Genomic DNA, 22,864 nt, shown 5'->3' with positions numbered 1-22,864 from the left:
AAAACCAGGAAAAGAAGTACAAATGTACGAGTTTTATTGAGGCAAAAATGATTTTAAAAAGCTTTTCTTTGTTAGTTTTCAAGTTCAATGTATTTGTGAAATACATACTCTCTAGGAAGGAAGGCTACAGACGAATCCCCGATTTTAATGAAACTTTATTTAATGATACTTGGCCAAAAATTATTTTTTCTGTATTTGTAGTGCATGTACTTACATTTTGTTATATATATATCTTTCGTTTTTTTTACATACAATGATAAAATAATTTGCAGAATAATATTAGATTAGATTTGATTTTATATCAAATGTTACAAATACAAAAGGACAATCAGTAAAGCAAGCTAAAAAAAAAATATTTTAAAGAATAGTATTAAAATCTGTATTAAGCACTCTTAAATAAAAAAAACAGACATTTTTGACTGTAGAGCCGAAGACAATTTTTTTAATCCTATTTCCGGGTTTCAATTAAAATATCGTAACCCTTCTCGAATTTTATTTATACAAACTTTTGTCGATTTGTATCATTCAACAATATAACAATCGTTAGAAAGCAAATAATTCTTCTTTTAGCAAGAAACTTTTAGATATTCAACTTTCAGATATGTATTTATTCTAAAACCAGTAGATTTTCATGTCATTGTAAGTAAGAAAAACAAGGATGAAAGCCATTAAAGCTTATTATTTTATATTTTCAATTCTAACTTATTTACGAATTCTACATTTATGCAGTTACATGTTTCTTACTAGATTCTATACGATTGTTACTTTTTGTGTAAATGGGTTGAGTCTTTTCAAATTTATCGCTATTTTCGTCACTTTCGGTAGGGAAATAGAGACATTTGAAAGACAAAAAATTGAGAAAAATATATAATTTTGATTTTCCCAAAAATTTTTATGTTCTTTTTTGTGTAAAAAAAACGAATAGTAACTTTCTTTCTAGCTGAATATATGTATACGCTGAAGATGAAGGAAAGTCTTACTTCAACTTCCTCCTTGGGCCATCTACTTCTACACTTCGCATACCTTCCAATTTCACAAACTTTAATCCTCAAAACTTATATAACAATGTCGCCTGGTTCTTGAACAACTGTAGCTTGAAATTGTAATATGCAATATATACTTCTATTACGTCAGTCGGTACCAAGTTAGATTCGATACTTATTATGGCCGTCTAAAAAAATCAGTTCCACTGATTAAAGTACATGACAACAAAAACAAAAAAAAAACTATATTTAAAAAAGTCACTCGTAGACCTCATGATCGTGGGTTTGATTTTCAACTTCGCCCCTGGAATTTTCTATCACCCTCTCCTTCCCCCTTATAACAGCCAGCATAGTACCGTTTTCTGGGTAATATGGAAAATATAAGGCCATTAAAAAATTAACTATTTATGTTAATTACAATTCCTACGACCTGTTGATAAATATGTTGGGACACGTCTAATATTTTACGACCAAATAATACCAAAAAATGTGGAATAAAATCAATGAACCCAGGTCCGTTGCCTCCTCTGTCAGAAACTTTTTCAGTTACTGATTTTATTCGATTATTACAACTATGAATATGTAATTATTGTTTAACGGGCATTTGTGATGGTTTGCCTTAATTATTTCGAAACGTGCAACAAACTTGTGAGTTCTTTTACATTTTTTAATTTTAAAAAGTGATTTTGAAATTTGGTCGTAACCTATCACTTTAAACTGCCCTCGCTGAGTCGATTGTCAGAGGTGTTATGGCATTTTCCCAACCCGGAAAGGATAAGCAAGTCAACATGGTCAGTAATGATCAAATTTAAGGTTCATCACCCCGCAGACAACACAGGAAAACGTCGCAAAATATTATTTGTTAATCGTACTTAACGATAATCTATGGTATTAAAATATTAAAAAGTATATTAAAAGCGATTTTGTAACAAATAAAACCACATTAAAACAGAACCTGAGCCATTTTCAAAAGAGTTCTCACAGGATTATATTTGCAATTGAGCCCGAAAATCCCAAAAGTTATGGGGTCTCCTAAGGATGGGTTATAAAATGTGACAATGTATGGCGAACAATAACAAGATCCGGGGATCCAATTTGTTTCATCAAAAATGAACTAGTTTATATTATTTCTATGTTATCATACCACTGATAATTTTTTTATCTGTGCGTTTGTTTCAAATTATGTTCAATGACAGATCAACATTACACTGTTCTGTCATGAAATCATTCTAGTTAATAGCCTGTTTAAGAAGTTGGATCATACATTAAATCAGATAAAATTGTCACATGCTATTAAGTTGGCTTAATTCTTCTCTACATCAACATAATATTATTCTATTTCTTTGTTCAATATTCTACAGCATTATAAATCAAGTCAAATCTGAGAATGCATGTCACGTAAAGAGGATCATATTCGGACGTGATCCAATACGTTCGATTGATAAAAATCCCTATTCAGTTAGCATCGATCTTATTGTTTGCATTCGTTCTTTTAAATAACGAGCATCCAAAAGCAAAGGAAAATTCGTATTTTGTACATCGGGAGTTCTACTTGCAAAATAGACTCGTATTTTGTTGCTTATTTCAAACTGTATGTATTCTATCGTACGTACGTATACTATAGCATTATCCTATATTAACACGAAGTTAAATAAATAGGGCGAAGTTTTCAGAACTTCTTCAATGTACGTTAGTGCAGACAAAGATTCATTCGGTGCCATTCCATAACTAATGATATGAACAGGCTGTGACTCATGCATGGCACATGAAGTTCTCCATATCTTTTCCACACACGTTCCAGGTCATTGATTGCCACAAACCGGTGACAAGAACCGCCCCAAGTGTCGAAGAAGATGCTGATTTGTGGGTAGACGCCATTCCACTCGACGTATCCAGTAGAGAACCTAACGAGAGGTCTAACTTCTCTATTCTCACGAACCCTTCTGTTGAATGGTTTAGAGCTTACCTTTACGGACCGTTTGGAGTTGACTACCAAGTAAGCCGGTAAATGAAAGTTCCGTAGTGCTGTATGAGCAATAAAATGATCGTCTCTAGCCATCGTTCATCGCGATTGACCACTACCTTCCCTTCGAGGCACCCCGTGACCCTAAACCGCTATAGAGCAACACGGATGGTTGAGCGCAGCACACCCAAGACGCTAGGTCTGTCGTTCACCAAAGCATCTCACCAGGCGAAATATTCTCGACTTAAAAAAAATATTTTTTACTCACATTCATTGTTTCGTCAAAGAAATCAATTTACTCACTCGACAAGTTGGTTCTGAAAAGGATGAAATTTTTCTGATTTTCTTTATTTTTAATCTAAAGAGTGTAAAGGAATTAGTAGCAGTCAAAAATAAGTAACTAGGGTTGTGTTTACGTTTTGAGTCAAATATTAATCCATTTATGTTTTAGTGGTCAATTGACCAAGTTACTTCTTTCAATTAATTATTCTTTTTATGTAAGGTCTTGGTTGTGAGAAAAAAGTCAGTGTCACGAGCGGGATTCGAACCCACAACCTTCGACTAAATCCGCCGCTACTCTACCAATTGAGCTATCCTGACTTCGATTGCACGACATTTGAAATTGGCAAAAAGAGGATAAATTTGAACGGTTGTATGTTGAGATGGAAAGTTGATGTCGAGAGGATCGAAGTCACGATAGCTCAAGTGGTAGAGCAGCGGCGTATTTAACCGAAGGTCGTGGGTTCAAATCCCGCTCGTGACTCTGACTTTTTTATCTCAACCAAGATCTTACATAAAAAGAATAATTAATCAAATATTAATCTTTATACCTAGTTCTTATGGAAAATAAACAAATAAGTGCAAGTGTCGGGCTGTACGTTTACTTTATTCGATGAATAATTTTCGTTTATATAATTATCATGAATCATTTGTATTATAAAACATCACATAAAAATGACCATTTTTTTATATTTCAACATTACAGATTAAAGATAACTTATTAGCATGTCGCATTGGGATTTTTTGTTCAACTTACGTTAGCGATTCCTTTTCTTTTGCTGCTGCGTGAAGAAAGTTGTGTTAAAGAAAAAGCCATGGCTTAAATCATATGTTTATTTATAACTTTATTATGAACGTATATATATCAACGTACAAGTTTATTACATTAGGTAACATTCAAAATTAAACCAAATTTCTTGAATAGATATATTTTAATTCGTTGTTAATAACACAATATTTAATATGTACTATACAATACAGCAACAGAGTTAGGCCAGTGAGAATTACATATAAATTATAGTGCTTTCGAAACACAAGTTTTATTTTAACAAGTTTTTGTTCATCTAGAAATACGATTTGTTAAAGATTCTGTTAAGGGTGGGCTTGAATTTCCCAAAAGGGTGGCCTAGGTAAACAAATAAATTGGAAATTGTATTAACATTGGTTTCCACCCTCGTAATCGAGGGTCTGCTGACAGATTATTTTTCTCTTTTTGATTTGATTGCTGCCAAATATTTTTCCCCTAATTCAATTTGATATCTTAACTTTCTTGAATAAATTCCCCTCCCCCACTAGTATCCGCTGTGGACTCAGTCAATGATGAAGAGTATTGTGAGTATTGTGCAAGTAGTGGTGAATCTTTCAAACAAGCACGTCTACAAATTTATAAAAAAATTGACTGCATGCGTGGATTCTTTTAATCTATTCTACTCATGCAGATGGTGTTTGGTTACAAATTAAAAAATTATTAAATCTGAAGACACAATATCTACTAACATACCATCGAAACTTCATGCAGGTAGGTTATAATTTTCTTTAACAAATATATTTATTTCTGTGTAAAAAAAATATATATATGCAAGTTTCTAAGATAATCGATTTTTTTGAGGTTGCATAAAAGTAGTCTCATAAAATATAACTTTATTTAATCAAAAATATACATTTTAGCACCAACACAGGATGCTAGGTTGATCAGAAAGGATGTGTATAAAGCTACTATGATACTAGGTGCATAAAATAATATGTGCAGTGGTGCAGTGCTTGATGGTAGGGATAGTCATGCATCTCCTAACATGTGTAGGATATAGTCCCATGCACTACCAAAGTGGGAAAACGTGCCTTCATTTGCGAATAATAGTGGTTTCCTAGAAACAAAAAATTTCTTTCGTTTAAAATCATAATGGCTTTTCAGGATACACTCTCCTACTACAAATATTAGTTAGTTTTGTTTTATTATGGGAAATCTTAAAATTAAATTTGTATTTAGTAGTAGTAGTGTCTTGGTGTGTACCTGAAGCCTTGACAACTCGCCTCTGAAGACTTACAGACGTGGCATTTACATGACACTGCGTGGAGATACTCGTAAACTTCAGTTCCAGGTTCGGCACCCTCTTCGCAGTGCTTCAGAATTACCTTTCTCGGCTCCCTAATTCCGTGCATACAGACAGGATGGTTGGATCTTTTATAGGGGAATCTCCAATCTGAAATCTATTTTTTAAAATTATTATGGAAATTTCTTTTTATAAATTGTATGTGTTAGTTTTTGGGATGTTTTGAAGGAAAATTTAGAGATTTTGTTAACTGCTATGATAATATGCTTTTCACCTTTTCCTTGCCTATAAAAATAATAATAAGTAACTAAAAGTTTAATCATTCCACATTTTATTGTGACATGTTCACCCCGAAGATATTTTACTGACGACAAATAGGACTTGATAGATGCATGACTCCTCTTTGGCAGGAAGGCCCTGGTAAATTGCGTGTCGTGAATAAATCCAAATGAAAATCTCATATTTCAAGATCATACATTTTTAATGTTTAAATCCGATTCAGTGCATTAAAAAGTGCACTCGAAGCAAAGGGACGAGCGACAAATAATTGGAAATCCGTTAGCGATTTTGGCGAAAGGTTGTGGGTCAGATATGTAATTTTCAGATGCATCTCTCGTGTACATCGACCCGGAATGGTTCATTAAATTTTGTATATGTTTGTCTATGATATATCAAATGAATGGAAATATTTAAAAATATAATATATCAAGTAGTATGTTTCTAATTTTTTAAAAATCATGTTTACTTTATTTATTTTAACTTTACTTATTTTAAATCATATTTTACTGCATATTCACTTTTGGACAATGTAATTACACGGGTGTAATTTAGATAATTGTCATGGTAGCTGTTTATGCATAAATACCACTTGCGGACATTTATTTTTGTTTGATGATCTGCAGTTTAATGATCGTCTACTTACGCGACACAATGTAATCAAGATCGATTTAACGACTGTAGCAAAAGAAATCGTAAATGACATCATCTGCCCTAATTTGTTCACCAACTATGGCTTCCCTCGTACTAGTTCTTCAACGAGAAAGTATAAATGGAAACCTTCGTAATCATTTTACTCAGGAACTGAATGGCATCAACAGGTTGGCTTGGCATTTTTCCGAACTGCTTATACTTCCGATATGTTTCATCCTCATATTTCTCTCCGAGCCATGCATAATGTATTACCCATTCGAGAGTGGATGAATATACATGAGCGATGTCCCCTGTGCTGGTAATCAACGCCGTCCGGAGGCCGTGTTCGGGGTGGCAGAAGATAATTAGCTAAAATCCCGATCCCTGTTTTCTTCCTCTTCGAGATTAAAGTGGGATCGACCCGGGATTTTCAAATTGAGGAAAATTAGCAAATTGAATTTGACAAGGACGAAAGATCCTCTTACATAAACATTGTAAATAGTAAACAGAAAGAGTATAATTCACTTTTTTTAAATGAACTTAATACCATTAAATATTGATTTTGCTGCTTCTGAGAAATTATTCATGCATTTGGTTTTTTGACATATTCTTCTTCAATCATGTTGTAGGCAAAAAACTTATTTTGACCTTAAACTAGGCGATACAACTTTTGGGGGCGATACTATACGTTTCACGTAATTATTCGTTTAAAAATAATTAGGTGTCGAATTAAAGATTATTTGTAGATCGTGAGATGCGGTCTGGTGTGACGAAGGTTTTATAAAAAGATTTTCTTTATCGTGCCAACGTTTCGATCTTTATTGAGATCTTCTTCAGGGCTCAAAGTGTTTGTTTTCTGCGTAGATGTATCATTCCTGTGGGTCGTGTTGAGAGTACCATGTGTACACGTAGAGAGGAATTCAGATTTTCGCGAACATACAGTAAAATATTCAGATCCTCGTCGAAATTCTTGTTGATGGAACAGCAACTGAACCGTATCTCCTCATATTGCGAGCAACACGAATAAAAGTTTAGTGTTTTATTCTGTGGCGTTCAGGAAATTTCTGGAAGTTCAACTCGACTGCAAAACGCATTATCAACAAAGCAGTTAGGCATATCAACTCGCAGTTGATCAAAAAAATGTGCTTTTCGATTCATTTTGAATGGAACACTGAATGTAACGAATAGGTAGTAATATAAAATTTATTTACTTCCAGGAATTTAAGATTTCCTCTCATAATGTGAGTTTGACAAACAATGACGGAATATAAACAATAAAGGCAATTATGGTTTACTTTAATGAAGAAACAAATTATTGGAATTAACAACGAAACAAACGAAGAGTATTTTTTCCAAACATTTTGTTATAACTGTGTGCCATGTCATGCCATGTCATTTTTTGGCCAACATAAATTCCGATTGCACCATCGTTTCATAGTAAAAGATCCTTTAAAATAATGTGTCAGGATGTATAGGGTCCTATTTGAAATTTTGAAGTTGAACTGAGCCTTAGGTACCCTGTATAATTTTTCTCTAAAAAAGGTAAACCTTTGAAATTAGACTAAAAAATAGTAAACACGTATTTTTTTATTTTTTGATAACGTAATTGCTTCAAGAGAATTTCAGCCAAGCCATCTAAAAAGGACACTCTGTATACTGCTATATTTGAATATATTCAATAAACTTCAATAAGACTGTTTTCCCACACAGAAAAAAATTGGGGTTACCATTTTCCAATTTTTAAAGAAGGTACTTATTAGTTAATTTGCTTAATTGTAATTTATTTATTAGTAGGTTTATGTTTTATATAAAGTAGGTAGATTGTTTTCAATTTCTGTTTTTTTTTTGTTTTTTGGACGTGTGATTTTGTGGTTTGTGTCTAAGTGTACGTTTTTCTTCAATCCTTTTCTTTGAAGAGAACACAACGAAAACCTTAACACCTGCTTCAATTGTACGTCGTCAGTTTTGACAACATTTGACACAATCCCCCCTTTCAGAACGTAACAAGCCTTTTTAAAATGTCTCCGTCTCGGGAGATTCCATTAAATCCAATCCGTGAGAAAATACGATAAAATTGTTACCAGACGAACAAACACGAAGACAAACAACGTCGAAAAGGCCGTCGACCACAATCTTAACATCCGTTTCGAAGACTCCATTTATCGTGATTTTTCTTCTTTTTTGGAGGGGATATCACTTTGACCTCTTGTTGAGACCGTTCTCACAACTCTATCATATATCCGTGTTACCCTTGGTTTTTGTTTGTATTATTTATACTTAACTTTAAGTGTAACGCTTAAACCATCTTTGAAACACTTTGAAACCTTATCCAGCCCTAAGGAATTTTTTTCCTTAAACAGTCACTTGGTTGTAAAATGCTTTGCAAAATTTATGAAAGAAGACTAACTCTCGCAGACTCACAATTTATAGACTTTTTACTCCAATTCTATCTGATTTATAGGCACTTTAGTGTTTCGGTTGGGTGCTTTTCCTCTACTTTGTTTAGTTGTTGCAGGAATTTCGCACGGTTGTGGTCTGAGTTAGTTTTTATACATATCAATATATCTGTATTTTGTTATACACCTCTATCTCATTTTGATACTGCGATTCTATTGGGTTGTCCGGAAAATAATGCAGGATTTTGGTATTAAACAAAAAAAAAGAAACTAGTTACTTTAAAGCAATGTTCTTTAATCANTGACATTCATACAAATGAGTAATCCTGTAAACGTAAACAGAATATTTTATATAGATTTTTTTTAATGAAAACTTAAAATCCTGCATTATTTTCCGGACAACCCGATAATTAATGCTGCTGACAACGCAGTATTATTATTAAATCCCGATCCTGTTACACCTCACTGAAACCTACAGACTCTGCACCAAAAAACAGTGGCTTACAAAATGGCGCATTAAGCTATATCTCTCTAAATACAAAATCATAATGTATACCCTACCAGCGCATCACTTTTCATCTAGTATATTCTCTCTTCTAAAAGAAAACATTGCTCTTAGACAATCCACCCACTTGGAATCCTGATTCACGGTTTAAAAGAACAATTGGACCGATGCTACCGACTAATTAACTGTCTACGTAACAACAGAGCCAAATTATACATTGAGAACAACTACAAGATCCATGTAAGCAAAATGCTAAATGCTAACCTAATGCTAATCGAAACCGGACCTTGCAATCGCGAACACTAACATATATATTGTAGACAAGCCATTTTATGTTTCCGACCGGATTATATAAGACTATTACAACAAAACATTTATTAGAAAAATTGCAACGTCTAGATGATCTTGTTACAATTTTTTTGACAAAAATATCCAATAGATCTTCAATTACCATATTCTGCTACTTCCTGACGGTCGCTTTCTAACAATAAAGAATAACTGATTTTTTTCCTGCTGAGACCTGTTCACACACATTTAACCATTCACGCCTAAAAAAAGATTCACACATGGGACATGACCGAGGTTTTTATAGTGCGCCAGTGCCCCTTTTGATAAGACTACACATATTATATTAACTAACTAATTTGGCCTTTCTGTGACTCTACATTCCGTCTCAGACTCGCCTGCTCGTGCTCGACCATTCTCGTTAATAAATACTATCACACCTGAATAAAATCCACGAATGACAAAGTTCCCTATGTGCAATCAATGTTATGGTTTAATATATTTACAATAGGGCATTACATTACTTATGGTATATTCTTTCTCCAAATGGTTATCGTATATTCATTATATTCTTTCCCCAGGTAGAGATGGTTACTAGGTATTTTTGCGAGGAGGTGCCCATGGGTTAACCGCGTATGGTTAATCCTCATGCGGGATCATACTATTTTATACCTTTTTTTATTATCCAAGGCCCACTGTTTCACCGTGCGTTTTAAATAATTAAACTTTTCGTTCTTGGTCTTGAGCAGTTTTTGCCAATTATTCCAACAAATTCTTTTCATTTCTTGTTTTACTGGACTAAATGGAGGCTCTGGGTCATGTGCCAGGGAGCAATTTTATCAACTCTTCTATTCCTATTTTCTTCTATGCTTATTTGACCTGGGAGCCAGATGATGGTGACCTACCAATTTTTCCCTCATTGTGTGCAGTTTTTCATTTATGTCCTGGACCAATGGAGAATTATTTCTGACCCCTGAGACTGAGATAAGCAAATAAATAATCAAAAAATGATTCAGGATGAAAAAACTCTTTTTTAGATCTATCAAATTCTTATACTTAAAACTATTTAAGTTGTGATACTGAACTAAGCATATTATTTGTAATTATATTTTTTTTATTTAAAAAAAATGTAGTTTAAGCATACACCCTGCATACAAAAATAACTATTTTAGACCTGCTAAGGCTCTAAAATTCAAAGAATATATAATAATGAAATTAAATTAATTATTAAATTAATATATATTATTATATTATATTATTAAATTAATTAGTATGCTCTGTTGTTAAAGCTTCGTTCGTTTTTTCTTAAATTTAAAGTATTTAAGTCAAAACTGAAAGACTGGCTGTTCTTTTAATTAGGAACTTGCAAAAGCATAAATTTATTTTACTCTTTAGATTACTACAGGTTAAATTAACGGAAAATGCATGTGACTATAAAATCTATAAAATTAAACTTAGCTTTGTTACTTACTTTAGGTAACTATTTCTTCCCTAACTAATTGGCAAATTTTTTATGTCTTACTTTTTTTAAATTTTCTATGTATGTATATATATTTTACAAGGGCTCGCAATAGCAGAGGTTATATCAACCCTCGGGGTGCCGATGCTTTTGAAAAAAAGCCCATTTGTAAGTATGTAATGCAGGGCCGCTGGATTCGAACCCGGGACCTTTACCCTACAATGACGAGCGCCGTGTCAATGCCCAAATCGTTGCGGCCACCCATGCCCCCCCATGTATATGTTAAAAAAACTTTAACGCGAATAAATGAACCAAACAAATACAGATTGAACATTGTCTGTTTTCTGTTACATCAAACTTAGTTGATTTAAGAACATTATTGTAAAATAGTAGTAACGTCTTTTCCCGTCGTCGGCTGTTCACCTCAGAGAAGCCGACACCTTATACAAAAATGTCTTTTCTGTACCGACTTCCTTCCCCACCCCTTCAAAATCCAACGTGTATAAACATAAAACAGGAATATCCCACTGGCACTCACAACACGACACGCAAGAATGACACAATTACACTGAAGACAAACACTTTGAGTGAGTAGAAATACTTTGATTGAATATAAAAAATATATTTTGCATTGTATAAATTCACTTTTTTCCACATTCTACATGTATTTGTTTAATGTAAATAATGTTTGTAAATCCCAGGCCCTGAAGATGATCTCAATAAAGATCGAAACGTTGGCACGATAAAGAAAATGTTATCCTGACACCTACATCACACCAGACCGCATCTCACGATTTCTGAAAAATTGTAAAATAGGATAAAACGCTACGATGAAATTAAACGTGCTGATTAAAATTAAATGAAGAAAGGACATGGTTAGGGAAAGACAGGAAAAGAAAGGACATTAGCATTAAATCAAAAATGAAACATTCAACCAGTGCTTTTATGAAAATGAATCTCATCATAATTCTAGTTCTGTCAGTTTTACAAAAGCAGACATACGAAAAGACATTATTTTGATAATAAAGGACTGTAGTTAAAAGAAGTGTTTCATATTTTAACTTGACCCTTGTTTTTATGATATTAAGAGGATTATAATAAATAATTTATACGCAGTGGAGTTTTTTTGTTAAAATCTTTCATTATAAAATAAAAGAAGGTTATAAAAGTTGTTGGTTTTTACAAAAATTACAAACAACATACATTTTCTTGAGATATTACGTATCTCGGAATATATCAGGGCTGTGTTTGGTTTTGGCTTGGAAGTAACATCTGTCACTGTCACCGAGCTTTTTTTCGCCAGATAAGAAACATGGGCTTATGTTAGAATTAGTACAATTTTGTAGATACATAGAATAAATGGTTTAGAATTACGCCCATTTCCATTTAATACGAAACTGGAATATTAAATTTGATTCATTTGCAACTGCAGTTTAAATGTACAACAGGTAAAAATGGTGGGAAACAAGCAAACTAAGTTGTCGCGTGGCCAACGTCGCTTCAATCTCCGAAGGAGATACCGGGTAATGGATGACCATTCGCGGATCAAGGGGTTTGAGTGATCGGGTAATTTAGAATAAAAATTATTGAGAGATAATTAGGTAAGTTGGGGTACGAATGGGATTAATAAGGTACGCAGAGGTAAGGTATAAGGTACATAAGGGAGTGTTAATTATTTTTCTGAAAATTTGGTTTGTTGCCTATTCTTTAAATTTTATTCACTAGTTTCGTGGTCCGCTTAACCAATTAATATATTACAATTAATTAAGGTTTTCAGTTGAGATAAAAAAGTCAATGGCACGAGCGGGATTCGAACACACGATTTTCGGCTTGATACGCCGCTGCTCTACCACTTGAGCACAATTAGCAGGTGAATTGTCATCGGCGAAGGTGAAAATGAAAGTTAGGATTACTAAATCGATATTTGCTCTAAAGAATGCGAGATTTTTACCAGCATTTGATGAAAATTGTACTTACTTCATCGGAAACGCATCGACCCCAGCAGGACATGACGCTGATCGTATCCCAGCATATTCTTCCTTTTGAATCGTGTTGTGCCACTTTGTAGGAGAAAATTCGTTTGTGACACGCCAAGGTGGATTTTGTCAATTCGTTTGTGTCGAGCTCGATCCCGGCAGCACAGCCTACCAGAATCACGAACGCCACCGCCGCTCTGGAATAATACGACTATATTTACTATGACATTTTTCTCCGTGTGGGTTGTGTGTTCGAATATTTAAAATCATAACCTTTGATTTGAAATATTTAAAATTTGAAAAAAATGCTGGCGTATGTACTTTTCAGAACTTTATCTCTTTACGCCCTCTCTTACAAATGCAAAAATTAACTATATTATTTTCAATAAATGCACTAGTTTTCGTGGTCCGCTTGACCGATTAATGTCTTTCAATTAATTAAGGTTTTTCGTTGAGATAAAAAGTCAGTGTCACGAGTGGGATTCGAACCCACGATCTTCGGCTAGATACGCTTGAGCTATCGTGACCTCGATCCACTCGGACACCAACTTCCCATCTCAACCCCACCTTTTGAATTTTCTCTCCTTTTTGCCATTTTTCAAATGACGTGTAATCTGTTTGATTCTCGGTGACAAATGAAATGGCCACGGAGCGGTTTAGTGAAGATAAACTTCATTTTAACTTATTAAATTCACTTGTTTTCGTGGTCCGCTAGACCAACTAATGTCTTTCAATTAATTAAAGTTTTTAGTTGAGATAAAAAAATGGCAAAAAGGAGAGAAAATTCAAAATGTGGGGTTGAGTTGGGAAGTTAGTGTCCGAGTGGATTATTTTTTATGCTTAGCTCAAAATGAGAACAGACTAATGAGAGAATAGTCACGACCAAATATTTACAGAAACGGAAAATGCTTAACAAAACCATTGCTGGCTCTTTTCTACTAAAATACTATAACTATTGGTTAATATATTAAGAGAGAAGGTTTACGATGTGTTCTGATACCAAACTTTGAATTTTCCGAGAAAGAATGAATATTTATTGAGTTTTAGTTTTTAAAAAGGGAACTACCTTCAAAATGTTTCTTATGTTCCAATTAAACGCACCAACTCATTAAAATTCTAACTGGACCAACGGTGAAAGAATATGCATTCCTGGTGAAAAATTACCTTTGAAACCAAATGTAATTTTTACACTGTAAAATAGGCAGTGAAAAAACAAAAACCCGTGTTGTCACTTATAACGTGTTATAACAATTCTAAAAATGTACACTAAACAAAAATAAAATAACCAATACGAATAAAAATAACATAAAAGATAAAAACTGCAAGTAACTGCAATTACGAAAAGGGAAATTATATTGAAGGTATATATGTAAAAGCATAAGCTTAAACTTTCAAATGTTAATTTTTCCCTTTCGAGCGGTGCCAAACGATAGAGTTCCAAGAAAATTTAGTGCGATAAACTGAAAGTATAATTCCTTAATCGTATTTTACAATCTTGATAACCAATCCTCGAATGAATGGCTGATTTTTAACATTATCACTCCCCAATGTCTCGATTCTTTTAATCATGACTGATGTTTGTCTCCATCTAAATAAACTGCTCAAAAACGAATAGAAATATTACCTGTGTTACGGTATGTAATTGACTAGAATTTTTATTTTATTTTTATTATAAATTGCATCAAAATTTATTAGACATTATTATGTTTTACCGAAAGAAAATTAAATTACGGGATTTTGAAAATAACAAAATAAAAAGTTTTAATTCAATAATTTTGTTTATTGGACCCAATAATTTTTGCCAATAATAATTTGCCCGCTGTTAGCTTACTGTTAATACACGGGTAGCTGTTCGGCATACTCTTAATAAGGTTGTCACTAATTTCATAAGGAATTTCACTACATAAATGTTGCAACACTGCACTCAGTTGTTGCAGGTCAACTGGCTGCGGATGGTGATCGAAAAGACTTCTCCACATTCCACAGGTGCCCAATGAGATTGGGGTCTGGAGGCAATGGGGAAAGGGGCAGATGGGAAATTCCCAGGTTTTCTAAACATTGAGGAACAACTGTATATCTATGAATCCAGAAATCGAAAATCCCTGCCAATGAGATCTATGGTTTGAGGAATGATTTCCACGATAATTTCTCGGATATAACAAACTGCGGTGAGTTCGCCTTCAATAACAAGTCCAGATCGTCCTCCAGTGTAAATCCCAGCCCAGACCATTACACCGCCTCTTCTAAACTGCACTGAAGTGAGCAGGAACTGTGGCATTGTACGCATCCCCTGTTCACGGTAGACTCTTTGTCACCTGTTACCACTACCGAGATAGAAAAGCGATTCATCAGTAAATATAGCAGCATCCCAATAGGTGTTCTCTTCTAAGCGCTTGTTGCACCATATTTTCTTTAGTTGCTGGTGGCGGGCTGTTGGTGCATCTCAAAGGGGCATACGATGTGAAGCCAACAACCCTTGATTAAGAATCGTTTGTGTTGATAAAGGCCATGCAAAACGTCTTGTACATTATTTAAGACCTGGCGGACACTATGGAAAGGTTTCCTTCTTGCAGCAATGATTGTATTTCTGTCCTCCCTTAGCGTTGTAATGAGCTGAGATCCACTACCAGGCCTCCTATTGGCACTTCCAGTCTCTTTAAAGCCCGGTAATCACCCTGACAAACGCCAACTGCCTCTGTGATACCCACTTGCCGGTGACCTCACAATAATATAGCAAACTTGTGGTTCAAGATGATGTCTTTCTATGGTTATGGAGAATACATCTGGATTAAAATGGAGAAAAGGCGTTCGCTTACAAAATGTGTAATCTTCATGTTTACTATTCTTAAGTAAATCCGTTATTAAAAATGAGGATTAAAATTTGGTCGGTTTTGGTTTGTACTTTCTATTTTGTTTTATCTAACGAACAAAAATAGATTGATTAATTTAATTAAAATTAATAGATAAATTAACAAATATCCCTATTCATTTTTGAGCAGTTTACATGTTTATTTGGTTTAGGCAATATTTAGTTTTTCGCAACGTCATACAAAATACTGGTATATTATAACGTAATTATGATCGGAATATATACAAAATATTTGATAATTATAGTTCCGATTACAGTGCATAATTATAATTCTCAAAATCCATTTCTTCCTTTTTTTAAATGGTTTTATAAATTATCTACTTCATTGTCAATTATACAACGGATTGTTCTAAAAGGAAATTACCGAGTTGTCCGTTTGTCTTAGGAAAGTAAAGATTCTACGGGGTGTTGAAAGGGCGGATCGAACCAGACCGAATACTCTGGATGAGCCTTGAGCTATACCAACTTGGATGTCACATCACTTCCATTTCCGTGCGTCAAACCCTTCTTTCCCCCTTTCACCATTTCCATAATTTACAAATATTACGAGAAGATACGAGTTCCCAACTATGCCGTTTCCTATAGAAAATCGCTCCAGGCTTATGTCTCGGCCCCGTTATGTTGTTTTAAAAAGGACATTGCATTAAAACACTGTTCATGTACGAATCTTTTTCCCTCGTTTAGTTGGTTTATGCAGATATTTGATAAACCGAAGTTTATATATTATCAAGCTAAAACTTCAAATATTACTGAAATAGTGTATTACACCAAATGACTTTGACGTGAAAAATTTAGTTTTCCAATTTTTCACTGCGATATATTTCCTTAATCCCTAATGGTAAGATACTATAGAAATACTACTAAATAAAAATAGTATTATACTATAAAAAATGAACTACTAACCACGATAAAATAACTGTATGTATTTAAATGTATAACACAATCTTACAATTAATTAAGGTTTTCAGTTGAGATAAAAAAGTCAATGGCACGAGCGGGATTCGAACCACGATCGTGTAATCTATTTGATTCTCGGCGACAAATGAAATGACCACGGAAAGTTTTAGTGAAGATAAACTTCATTTTAACTTACTAAATTCACTAGTTTTCGTGGTCCGCCGGACCAATTAATGTCTTTCAATTAATTAAAGTTTTTAGTTGTGATAAAAAAGTCAATGGCACGAGCGGGATTCGAACCCACGATTTTCGGCTAGATACGCCGCTGTTCTACCACTCGAGCTATCGTGACCTGGATCCACTCGGACACCAACTTCCCATCTAAACCCCACCTTTTGAATTTTCCCTCCTTTTTGCCATTTTTCAATATATATATATATATATATATATATATATATATATTGCATTGGTGTTGCAACGTTTCGTATGTTTAAATAAGTTAAAAAATTCATGAATGAACAATAGATTAGTTCTGGTCGTCTCCGAACATCCTAGTAAGCCTAGTCTATTTATCTGTTTGTGCTATATATTTTACTACCAGTTAAGTAGTAAGATTTTAGGAAAGAAAGAAAACCTACAATAAATATTTTCTTGATTATGCTATAATATTCAAATCCTCAGATTGGTCTTGCATGAAAAATTCGCAAAGTGATTTTACAGTTCCCTACAATGCCATGACATATATAACAAAGAAGAATATCTTAATGAGTAAATATACGGTCACATGGCCTCTAGGGAGACATGAACAAAATACTTTGACAAAACTTCCGGACAAACGTAACTACCAAAAAAAGTAGGAAACATGAAAAACCCTTCAGTGAAAGTAGGGCCTGTAGGACGCAATAAATAACAGGGACAGGAGTATTTGTATACGAGGCCAGTGTAAGATCATGGACATACCAGTATTTTTTCACACTGAAAGCCTTATAATTGAGTTATGTACTCTCGCGGATAGCCAGGCACACATCGCAATACAAAGTCAAATATCATTAACTCCAGGAAGGTGCTGAACACACTTTAAGTTACAAGAAAACGAGGTTTCTCTACAGGTCCCAGAACACTCAGAAGTAGAGAGAAACGAAGAAGTGGATGCACTTGTGAGGAAAAGAGCTGCTACGTTGCTGATATATACTGAACCCTTTTTTGTTTAAGGGATCATTATCAATGAGGATCCAAGATTACATGGTAAAAATGGAATTCACTCACTGGATACAATCAATCCAGTTTTTCAATTCAAAAACATCCTGGCTATTTGGAAAGAAACAACAGAATCTATCAAAGTAAGCAGGATAAAACTCTGAATCCCAATAGAATGCCTAACGGGACACTGTACGGTCAAGAAGTAAAAGAGACCCCGCGTCCCTACTGAAAAACTGTCGGGCTACGTTTCAGCAGGAGGAAATGTTTTTTAATGTTCAACGTAACCGTAAAAGAAATATAACCACTAATCCCTGCCCTAATAATAATCCCAGCTCTCAAGTTAATTAACCATCCCATTCCCTTCTACTCCTCGGTTAAAAACCTAAGAGTAGTCTTTGACCAAAACCTTTCCTGGCGTCCTCACATTTCCCAAATTTCCCACCATTGTATTTCCTCCCTCAGCCTATTTCGTCGGTCCTGGCTACTCTTACCTTTCTCCACCCGTAAACTCCTTGTATCTTCCCTTATAATTCTCTTCTTCGATTACAGCTGTGTGGCATACGGTGGTCTGTCGGAGGGGAAGAACGCGCGATTTATTATTATTATGAATTGTTGCGTAAGATTTGTGTTCAGCACCCCGCGGGGGTCCCGAGTGTCGGGATTGTATTCCCAACTTTCCTGTCTCTACCTCTCCTTCCGTGCACAGAATTTCCTAGATTGCTTTCTTTTCCCGTCCATCCACACTCATCGTCCTCCTTACATCACCCAATCCTTTCAATTCAACTCCTCACATCACACTCGTAACGCCCGCTCATCCCCAATTGACGTTATCCTTCCGCTACATACAACCTATACCTTCGAAAGATCCTTTCTGATCCGAGCCCCTAAACTCTGGATCTCCCTCCCCTTTTCTATTCGTCATGTTGCCTCCTTTTCCTCCTTTAAATCCCACCTGTATAATCACCGCCTCTCCCTCCAAACAGAGACCTTACGTTAATATTTGATATTTTTGTTTAATATTCTTGTTATTTTTTCTTATGGCTTGCCTTACTTGTATACATTATGCCAAGATTTTTATTTCATTTTGTTTTTAATTTCATAGAAGGAACTTCTTTTATTTATTTCATGTATATTATTGTAAAGGGCACCAATCCCAGAATAAAGTTATTTTTCTTCTTCTTCCTTATATTCAAATTTCTTGGTAAATTCGGACTTATCAGTGTACTATACATGTACAATAGTTCTCTAAGTTTTACACATTGCATCTTACTTTTTTGTGCCAGTTCCATCAGACCATTCATAAATAGAGAAAACAACAAGAGACTTATAACACAACCTTGCTGTACACTTACATGGACTTCAACTACAGTTTTACCTTCCGCCTGGTATCCAAGCAGTCTAATGTGATGTATTATGTTATGTAAATGTGAAAATTGTTTATTTAATAAACTCCACTTTAAACCTATATTGTGGGGGCTTTGTACCCCCACACGGCTTCGGCGAGCCGCAGCAGGAGGAACTGCACTACAAGATACTGGCCATTGCGTCTCCGGAAGGCAACGATGTGAGAGCTATCGCCGACGTGGGGGTGCTGATGGCCGACTGGCTGCAGAAGACACTAGAGCCTCAATCCATGTTGAGTTGATTAAATAAATAATTTACATAGAGACAAGCCGGTTGTTCAGCTGAAGACTCAGTTGAAGATTCGTCGATTGTTACCTTTTAAGTTGTACCGATCATGGAATCTGTATTAACTAATTGTACGAGACGCTACACGCTTTATTGCATCGACATACTTATGATATATTAATAAAAATTTATGAAATATACCTACTTTAGTACGTAAGTGGTATATATTCTAACTTCTTCTGATACCGTCTTGCATGTTACAAATATAATTGTACCCACCTAATTGGTTACATAGAAGCAAGATAATGCTGATTCGATAATGCAAACGTAGAAATTCACGCTTTTCATAAGAACTCCGAACTTACTAATTGTTTATAACAAGATTAACGAGTTTCTCGTACTAGCTGATCCAATTACGAGATTAACCTATGGAATCAATCTTGACATGTGAACAACCGAGGGGAAATCCGGAGGATGGATGTTGATCCAAAGAAGAGCACGTCTCAACTTTCAACGCTATTTAATATTTTGCTGATACCAAAACGCCTTCTTATTAAAACCGGATGGTGTGCATTTCAAACATAAAAGGACAAAAGTTTTCAGCACATTTCACAAGTTGTAACAAGTCATGTTTCAATTAAAAATTCGCAGTTTAAAAGTTACTGGGCACAAATTCTGAACAAAATCTTCACGGTAGATTCGTTATTTAAACGAATAAATGAATACAACATAAAAAGAATAAAAGCAAAAGCTTATGTGAAATACCAAAACAGTCTTTATTTTGATTGCTACATCTCTTAGTTGGTTAAATTTAGTACATAAAAAGGAAAATATATTCCTGGGTTTTTCTTGGAAATATTTTCTTAAAACATAAAAGCTTTAATTTTTTTGCTGATCCTAACACACTGTTTTTTATTGCGTAAAGAAGGAAAATACATTTTATCTCGAGAAGCTTGAAATGTTATGTTTTATATTACTTGTAATTATTTACTTGTTATTTTCCCCCCTAAACCACTTTTTTTTCTTAAGAACCGTGGGAAATCTTTTTAAAAGTGTTGAATTGATATTGAAATTATAATGTTGGAAAAATTTTAATTTTAATTTTTTAAAACACTGATGTTATTCGTTTACTTTCACATCCAACAAACACATATAACAATTAAAAATACAGTAGTTCTCAGTTATTTCCATGTATGACTACTGAAATCAAAATCTCATATAAACAGTTTTAAAATAGCCCAATACTATATTTTATAAAAAATTTATCAATTTAGTAAAAAAAAAATTTAGCATGATAAAACCGTTTTTTGGATTTCTTTTGATCAGCGAGCATTTTTAAAGTGTCGGTTTTTGTGTTGATATTTTTTTTTTAATGTAATAGCAAAGAACATTTTAAACTACGACAATTTATGACTCTATACGTATGTTTTTAAAATGACATTATTTGATTAATTGCAAAACAATTTAAGTTTTAAACAAACCAGGTATAACCCGACCTACTTCACTAAATGTTTATGTTTTGCTCTTCAGAATATGGGGTATGTAAAGAAACCGGTAGGTTGAGATTTCATCAAAGTATGAAACGGAAGATACATTTTGATTAAATTTCATATCTCACCGAACAAATTTTCAAAGTAAGATTCAATTACTTTTCCAGTGAAAGCGGAGAACAGAGCAATATATATTTTTAAGTTAAAATATAATTTAATTATCGTCTATTGTGAATCACTGTCCGACTGAATCAACAAAAACCATGCAAACTTTTCCATAAACAATTCCAAAAAGGGAAAAATCACTTAAAAATTAAGTGTTTCGACCAGGAAAGAGAATTTTATGAAATATTTCAATTAATTAAGATTTTTAGTGGAGATAAAAAAGTCAGGGTCAAGAGCGGGATTCGAACCCACGATCTTCGGCTAGATACGCTGCTGCTCTACCACTTGAGCTATCGTGACCTCGATCCACTCGGACACTAACTTCCCATCTCAACTCCACCTTTTGAATTTTCCCTCCTTTTTGCCATTTTTCAAATGTCGTGTAATCTATTGGATTCTCGGCGACAAATGAAATGGCCACGGAGAGCTTTAGTGAAGGTATACTTCATTTAAACTTATTAAATTCACTAGTTTCGTGGTCCGCTTGACCAATTAACACCTTTCAATTAATAAAGGTTTTTATTTGAGATGGGAAGTTAGTGTCCGAGTGGATCGAGGTCACGATAGCTCAAGTGGTAGAGCAGCGGCGGATCCAGCCGAAAATCGTTGGTTCGAATCCCGCTCGTGGCACTGACTTTTTTATCTCAACTAAAACCTTAATTAATTGAAAGATGTTAATTAGTCAAGCGGACCACGAAACTAGGGAATTTATGAAATATCCCAATTCAACGTATTTTTTGGTTTTTCAAACAACCAATGTGATAATTGAAACAATGAAATTCTATCGTGTGATGACACATGATAAGAAATGACATCTAGCATTGATTCACATGGAGTCAATCAATCACTCAAAAGATCTATCTGCCATAGCTGCTTTATACGACAGCTGGGATTTCCAGGAAAGCTGAAGTCCTTTTTCGATTGTCACCATGTCCACATTGGTTTCGGGAGAATCTTATAAATAGCGAGTTTGTTATTGAGGTGTAAATTTGATCTATTAATCTGTAGTTTCTGGTTTTCTATCTTTTCAGTTATTTATGGGAATTCCACGTAATTATTTTATCTATGCATTGTCCCAGGTAGCTCACTACATCGGAGGTGAAAATCGATTTTCTATTAATACAAACTGTAGGAAAAGTAATTTTCAAAAAATAAATATGATATGGCTGAATTAATTTCATTATGGCTAGATCAGGACGGGATAAGGTTCAAAATCGAGTAGAGTAGTGTGCCTAAGTATGCTACCCTGGAATACACCCGCAACAATTTGAATTTAAGAAGAAAAGGAGTCTCCTGAGAGATGCAGCAATGTGAGTTTGCTAGATAGAATTTAATTATTATACAATATAAGTGAAAGGAGGAATGGCTAGTGCTTCCACATCAAGCCAGAGTGCCATAACTTTGAGCCACATCAAGCAAGTCACCCGAACAATACTTTTTTTTTGCTTAAGTGACTATCAACTATTGGCTCTAGTGAACGATAAACTGGGGCATTAAGTTTTATCGTTCAGGACTGGAGAAGGGTTAAATAGATTTGGATGTTATGACTAGCTAGGGAAGGATCAGGATTAAATGACAGAATGTTATGGTCGTCAGTAAAAGAGCATAAAATCATTAAGAAGGAAAGGGATGTGATATGTGAACAGGAAGAAAGAACTTTAATCGGAATATAAAAAAGGCAGTCCTGTAAAGATTGAGGTAGTGCCAGTTTGTCTGATAGGATTTATGTAATAAACGGTCTGTAAAAGATAAGAAATTCTTGAGTTTCCACGAGCCAGCGTGATTTTGATGTGTTCTCGAAGCACGTG

General features: G+C 34.3%; 1 protein-coding gene across 1 annotated transcript in view; it reads right to left on the bottom strand.

The window, feature by feature from the left end:
- Window positions 1–4,849: 4,849 nt before the first annotated feature.
- LOC106663812 (thyrostimulin beta-5 subunit) overlaps window positions 4,850–22,864 on the bottom strand; it is a 33,323-nt gene continuing 15,308 nt past the window's right edge. The window contains exons 2-4 of the mRNA XM_014388903.2: window positions 12,808–13,003; window positions 5,237–5,433; window positions 4,850–5,090 (exon numbers count right to left, since the gene is read on the bottom strand). Coding sequence (XP_014244389.1) covers window positions 5,003–5,090; window positions 5,237–5,433; window positions 12,808–13,003 — 481 coding nt within the window. The 3' untranslated portion in view covers window positions 4,850–5,002. The remainder of the gene's footprint in view (window positions 5,091–5,236; window positions 5,434–12,807; window positions 13,004–22,864) is intronic.

The sequence above is a fragment of the Cimex lectularius genome, unplaced genomic scaffold (genome assembly GCF_000648675.2).
Source record: "Cimex lectularius strain Harlan isolate CLEC.00 unplaced genomic scaffold, Clec_2.1 scaffold7, whole genome shotgun sequence".
NCBI lineage: Eukaryota > Metazoa > Arthropoda > Insecta > Hemiptera > Cimicidae > Cimex > Cimex lectularius.
This window is presented reverse-complemented; position numbering and strand designations above follow the sequence as displayed.